Genomic DNA, 7,342 nt, shown 5'->3' with positions numbered 1-7,342 from the left:
TTTCACTTTTCGCGATTTTCTGCCTTTTCATCGCCGTATGGTGGGTTGAAATTTTTGTAAAAAAAAAATCAAAACATAGTTTTCGATGTATTTTTTCCCGTAAAATTCGATTCTGAAGTCAAAAAAATAAAATTTTTCTTTATTTTTTTTTTATTTAAAAAAAAACCATGAAAAAACCGTAAAAAATGAGTTTTTTCGATCAAAACCACATAAAAAAGGAGCTGGACCCTACTTTTTTATTGCAAATTCGGATTCAGCGTCGAAAAATACATAAGAATATATAGGTCTGGTCAATTGCACAGACACTTTTGTTTTTTTTGTGGGCCTGTGTTATTAATGTTCTAATGTTATATTCCTTTCTACGGTGATAAAATTTGTTTTCGAAGCTGTGCACATCAAATTGCGACTAGTACTTCCTAGTCTTTACGACATCTTTACGACATTTGACTTAGAATTTTCACGGGGGGATATTGAGAATCAGCTTTTTCACTTATTAATGATTGAAAATTAACAAATAATGTATTTTAAATGAAAAGAATATCACCATTATTGAAAAGGATTATTTTCTAACAGGAATTTAATCTTTATTTTGTGAGAAAGTGCCTGGCTAATATCTAATAACTGGCCTCTGTCTAAATTAGTTTTGGCACTTTGAGGCAATTAATTTAAGTTTTAAGAATTGTTTCTCTTAATGTGGATAGAAGAACTACGATTTGTTTAAAACTCAAACTCTAAATCTGGAATGTGTGCTCTTTGCAATAAAAAGCCCAGTGGACACAAAGTTTGGCGACGTCTTTACGACATCTTTACGACAACTTTACGACATCCTATGTCCAAGTCATTGAGGTGTCTTTACGATATCGTAAACAAGTCGTATGATCTGACGATGTCTTTACGATATCGCAAAGACACCGAAACGACATAGACATAGGATGTCGTAAAGTTGTGGTAAAGATGTCGCAACGATGTCGTAAAGACGTCGCCAAATTTTGTGTCCACTGGGAGGAGAACTTAAAGGTGCTACAACTTTCAGTTGTTTTTACCCTAAATTTACGAGTGCCCTTGAATCCTCCTAATTTATTATTTATATTATATTCTGATATATTTCGTTTTTTGCTGAGCAATCTGTTTTTGATGCTGTGCGCTTTGAATTGAAACTAGTAGGCCATAGTCTTTACGACATTTGACTGAAAATTTTCACGGGCTGATATTGAGAATTAGCTTTTTCACTTATTAGTGATTATTCTTTCTTTTTTATTTTTCTTATTCATATTTTATTCTTTAGTTTTTAGTGATTATTATTTATTCACTAATTAGGAATTTATTCTTTATTTTGTGAGAAAGAGCTTGGCTAATATCTAATAACTGGCCTCTGCCTAAATTAGTTTTGGAAATTTAAGGTAATTAATTTAAGTTTTAAGAATTGTTTTTCCTAATGTGGATAGAAGAACTACGATTTACTTAAAACTCAAACTTTAAATCTCGAACGTGTGCTCTTTGCAATAAAAAGGATAACTTAAAGTTGCTGCACCTTACAGTTGTTTTTACCCTAAATTTAAGAGTGTCCTTAAATCATCCTAATTTATTATTTATATTATATTGTCATGTTTTTCTTTTTCTGCTGAGCAACTTGTTTTTGATGCTGTGCGCTTCAAATTGAAACTAGTAGGTCATTGTCTTTACGACGTCTTTACGACGACGTTACAATGTCTTTGCGACATTTCATTAAGAATTTTCACGTGCACATACTGAGAATTTACTTTTTAACTTATTAATGATTGAAAAATGCCAAAGCAGTTGTTTTAAATAAAAGCAATATAACCAACTATAGAACGGAGTATTTTCTAACAGGAGTTAAATCAAAAAAATAATATTAAACTATTCATTTTATAAGAAAGTGCTCTTGGTTAATCCTAGTAACTGGCCACTGTTTAAATGAGTTTTGGCAATTTGAGGTAATCAATTCAAGTTTTAGAAATTGTTTCTCGTTGCGTGCATAGAAGAGTTGCGATAAGCTTAAGACTTGAATTTGCAAACTGATTTGTCACTTCTTCGCCGTGAAAAGGAGAATTTAAATCGCTACACCTTACAGTAGTTTTTACTCTAAATGGGGAAGTGCACTTGAATCAGCATAATTTATTATTGATGTTATATTTTTGTATTATTTTCATTTTTAAGGTAATCAGATTTGTTTACGAGGCCGTTAAGTTGTTTGATTATTTCAGCTGTAAACGTCCGGACAAACCTTATAATTTATCACGTGGTCAAAAAATTTATACGGACGACCTGGAAAGAGAAGGGAATATTTTGAAAGGGAGTCTGGTTTGTATGCGGGCATATGGACTTCCTGTATATTAATTATGAAAATGCAAAAATTGAAATAACATTAATACATATTTCTCTTTATACTAATCATTTGCTTAATTTAAAATTTTCTTATATGTCGTTAAACTAACATTTGGACATCATGTCGACGTCTTTAGGACATTCTAGTTAGTAGCCATTAGGGATATCGTAATGATTAAAAAACGACAGACTTCGACACATTTTTGTTATTTTAACTACATCCCTACGTTATCTTTTTCGTATGCCTTTACCGCGTCCGAGGAAGTATATCATAAAGATATCTTACAGACAGTTGTGCCCATTGGGAACGTATTAATTTTTGGCCCAGAAGATGAATTTTCTTCCCAACAAGATGAATTTCAAAAAAATACACGAATTTGCAAACTATAAAGTAGTATATGCCCCTGAATATCTGTATATATTCTGACATTCCTTAAATTCTCTGAATCCCTTGAATTTCAGAAATTTTTTAAATCAAGAATATGTAAGAAATGAATTCCTTATGGAATTCTCAGAATTCAGGACATTTCACGAATTTTAGGAATTTAGGTGATTGAAGGATTTCTAAGTATTATCGTAATTACAAGACTTTCAAACTAATGCAAGGAATTTCGGAAATTAAGATGAATTCAGATGTATCAGAGAATTTAGAGGAATTTAGAAGATTTCAAGAAAGTTGAAAAAAATCAAAAGGATTGCAAGAAATTTAAAAGCATTCCAGGATATTTGAAAGATTGGAATAGAAAACATAGAATTGAAAGAATAAAAATGAATTCAAGGACTGGAACATTGAAAATTACTGAATTTTTATGTTCTATTTGTATTTGAAACTGAACTATTACACGTGTAATAATTTTTTATTTAATTTTTCCACAATTGAAGAACTTTGAAAAAGCATTAAGAACTGAATTTTTTGAGGTAGCTTATCATTTTCCAAGTTCCATTCCACATAAATATGTGGAAAATAAAAACTGGGTTCATTAAAAATAAAACCATATAATCCCAATTATTATTTATTTATATTTATATTTTTGTACTGAAAACAGCTTGTTTCCCGAATAAATAAAATAATAAATTGTGGTTAAGAATTAATGTCTTTACATATCACAATTTTCTTTTCTGTAACTTAGAAACATGAAAGTATTTCTTGCACTATGGGTTACAACGGTTTTTGCATGCAACGTCAAAGGTGAACAGAGTTGGTGGCAATCAATGTCAATATATCAAATTTTCCCCAGAAGTTTCATGGATAGTGACGGTGATGGAATCGGTGACATAAAAGGTAAACCTAATTTTAAAGACGAAGTGATAGCTGTTTGTATCCACTCTAATTTCAATTATTAAATTACGTAATTTTCTTCAACTTTATAGGCATCATTAGTAGATTGGATCATTTAGTCGAGTTAAAAATCGATGCTTTTTGGTTTTGCCCTGTATACAAGAGTCCGATGGTGGACAATGGATACGATGTATCTAATTTCACAGAAATTGATCCCATTTTTGGAACCATGGAAGACTTTGAGAGCCTCGTTAAGAGAGCCCATGATTTAAAACTGAAAGTTATTTTGGATTTTGTACCTAATCACAGCTCCGACCAACACGAATGGTTTAAAAAAAGCGTTGCCGGAATTGAACCTTACGCTGATTATTATGTGTGGCATAAGGGGCGCATTGTTGACGGAACTATCCAAGTACCGAATAATTGGGTAAGGATTTTCACTGCTATTAATTTTACTAGTTGACTGAATTTCATAACAACATACTTAACTGAAGTTTTACGCACTCCTAATTTTTTATTCGTTCATTTATATTGTATATGCCATCCAAATGTATGAATAATTATAAATTGTACTGAGACAATGTCCAAAATTCTTCTTTCTTTCGTTGACTGAGCATCCTAATCTCAGCTATCAGAATACTTAAAATTCGGATTCAAGCAGCCTATAAAAACGTTAAAGTCTCTCTTGCAATTGCGAAGCCCCCAATCAGTGCTATCGACAAAAAGATTCTCGCTGAGAAACCCCACTTACATGCGACTCATGCGGTCAGATTGAGATGGAATGTATGATAGAATACAAATCATTCAATTGAATTTTTTTTAAATAGCACCAGTAGAGCATCCATTGCCAGCATGGACCACGGCCATATCAGACTCTGGTGAATCGTGAAAAATACCTTCGATTAACGTCATCGAAGACGGAATAAACTATCCCTACTCAGTACTTCACAATAATTTTTAAAAACTCTACTAATCACAAACCCATAGTCTATAATATTTGGTTAAGCATACAGGGTGGTTTTTTAACTTTAAACTTTTTATTCATGAAATTTTTTCATAGAGTGCCTATTTTTCGAGATATTTAAAGGTTTTAAGTTAGAAGAATCACCCTGTATATACAGCGTGATTTTTTTAACTTAAAACTTTCAAATATTTTGAAAAATAGGCACTCTATTAAAAAATGTTATGAATCAAAAGTTTCAAATTAAAAAAATCACCCTGTATATTCTGTTCGCAATGCCTACCCAGTAAAAAAAGAGATTCAAAAGAATTTATAGTGAACAGGGAGTGGCAAGATTAAATAATCCGGTTTGTGGAACTTTCCGGATTCACGAGTGTTTTAAAAGGTCGGAATTACGTCGCATCCCAAAATTAATGATTAGAATAAATGCATGGTCTTATCCGTATGAATCCTTCGTATCTTTTTTCAGGTTATGTTTGCTAAGATTTTTTTGACTTTGTGCCTTGAAGAATTCTTTAATTGAAATTAAAGGTAATCTATCAGAAGAAAAGAGTTATTGTGTCGAATATTAGTGCGGTCTAATTTCAGAAATAGAATTGCATGTTGTTTGTTAATAAACATGCTTGAATCCGGAAAGTTTTCTTAAAGCGGATTATGAATTCTGCCACTTACTATTAACTTTAAGTTCTTCTGAATCTGTTTTCATTTACTGAGTACGTAGAAGACTTCCGCTTTATTTTCAGTAATTTAAAGAAACAAGGTTTCCAACATTACTATACAAAAATATAATTTCACCCTTATTAAGGTAGTAATTATAAACATTCCCATCTCTTTCCTTGAAGATTTAGTACTGGTTGAACTCAAGAAAGGATAATTCCTTCGGTGTCTGGCATGAGAAATCGAAGAAAAAAAAACATATACCCATGCTTTTGGTAACTGTGCCCAATACACCAAAAACAAAAGATTTGCTCCCTTGCTTTTATTAAAATAAAAGTGGAGCCGTATGTTAAGCCTGTAGAAATTTCTTATTGCCTTAAATTCCAGAGATTTTATCATGTTTCTGTCATGTGCCTTGCTACCCCATATTTTATCAAATGTGGGACTACGCAGAGCAGCTGCAGAAAAGATACACAGGCAACGGCCACTTGCGCTAACCGTGCTGAAAAACACCTAGCAAACTATAGCTGATGCTTTTCCTTTAAAAGAGCCTCTAAAAACAACTAAAAATACTAAAACTAAAAATATCCCAAAAGAAACACTTAACAACTAATTATCCGCAGCTCAGATTGTACCAAATGAAGGTACTCCTTCAGAACTTTCACCTTCCGCCAAACAAACACCACCGAAAAAAGACGCGAGACTAAACCACAAATTAAACAATAGCTAAAAAAACGACAGGTAGCCCATATCTTCGTTTTACCCAAAAAGGCGAGGACCCATCCCACCCATAGAGTTACTCCATAATACTCGCGTAAAATACTACCACAAGAAAAACAGCATCCTTAAATCACAACAATACGATTTAGAAAAGGTCACTCTACCCAGAACATGATGGTTAAACTCACAAAAACCATTACCTTAAATTTCAATCCAAGAAAGCATACTGAAGCTGTATTCCTCGACGTGGAAAAGGCTTTCGATAGTGTCTGGCATATAGAACTACTTAGATCAGGAATTCACTACAATTTTTCAAAAGAGCTTATCCCCGGTAATAAGCTCTGAATAGAGAAAAATTGATATTTTTAGATTTCAGCGTAAAAGTACATATTACTTTATTCTTTTGAATGCGCGATTTTTCCATCTGTCTAAAATGTCATCATAAAAATATGATATCTCATGAATTAATTCATTTCTATTTTCATAGCGATTACTGCATAGTTTTCTATTGCCCAAAAGAGAACGTGTTTTAAATATTTTTAATTTCTTGTAATTGTACTGATAGGCACACCTCACAAAGTTGTCTTGTATTCCGCAAAAGTGTTCATATTTTGAGTGTATTTAATTGCTTCTAATCAGTTCACAAAATATTTTAAATAAATTGTTTTGATTTCTTTATGTGAGATATACGTTTTGAAATTTTCATTATAATCAATTCATGTCTGTCTCTCTAGAGTTAAATTTATTTATTATTTATTTATATAAAATGATATATTAATGAAAAAATAGGTTAAATAAATGATTCCGTTAAATTTTATTAAGTCGATTGAGAGGGATAGGATTTGCTTATTTTCTGTTCCTGTTGGCGGATTTTTATAAGGGGGAAAAATCGCGCATTCATAGAAATACAAATTCTTGATTTTCCTGAATTTAACGCTTATTGTCGGGTTCACTTAATACACTCTTGTCTAATCAAAAGGAAATTACAGTTATAATAGACCAGACACTCTCGACAGAAAAGCAAATCCGAGCGGCAGTACCCCAGGGCAGTTTTAGGGCCACTATTCTTCATTATATGTGTAAATGACGCCCCTCAAATTTCAATTGGATTGTACGCGGACGACACTATAGTATTTACTTCCTCCTGGTCAATCTCAAAAATCTTAAAACTTCTTAACAAAGCTCATGGAATCATTCAAGCTTGGGCTGAGATTTGAAGCATAAAAATTAACACAGCAGTCATAATGAATTCTTTTCTTCGGGTAGAAAGCCTGTCAAGATACGAGGGTAGTTCAATAAGTCCTTAGAATGAAGTATAAAAACAATTTTTTTTTGGTAAATTTTTTTTTATTTTTCAACATAATCTCCTTGGAGCTCTA

The 7,342-nt window shown here is 32.1% G+C and overlaps 1 protein-coding gene across 1 annotated transcript in view; it reads left to right on the top strand.

Annotated features, from left to right (window-relative positions):
- Nucleotides 1-7,342, top strand: part of LOC117177352 (alpha-glucosidase-like) — a 29,978-nt gene that overhangs the window by 16,171 nt on the left and 6,465 nt on the right. The window contains exons 2-4 of the mRNA XM_033367984.1: nt 3,477-3,628; nt 3,718-4,083; nt 4,254-4,408. Coding sequence (XP_033223875.1) covers nt 3,481-3,628; nt 3,718-4,083; nt 4,254-4,408 — 669 coding nt within the window. The 5' untranslated portion in view covers nt 3,477-3,480. The remainder of the gene's footprint in view (nt 1-3,476; nt 3,629-3,717; nt 4,084-4,253; nt 4,409-7,342) is intronic.

This window comes from Belonocnema kinseyi, chromosome 1, assembly GCF_010883055.1.
Source record: "Belonocnema kinseyi isolate 2016_QV_RU_SX_M_011 chromosome 1, B_treatae_v1, whole genome shotgun sequence".
In the NCBI taxonomy this organism is placed as follows: domain Eukaryota; kingdom Metazoa; phylum Arthropoda; class Insecta; order Hymenoptera; family Cynipidae; genus Belonocnema; species Belonocnema kinseyi.
The sequence above is the reverse complement of the archived record's forward strand: the minus strand, read 5'-3'. Positions and strand labels throughout refer to the sequence as shown.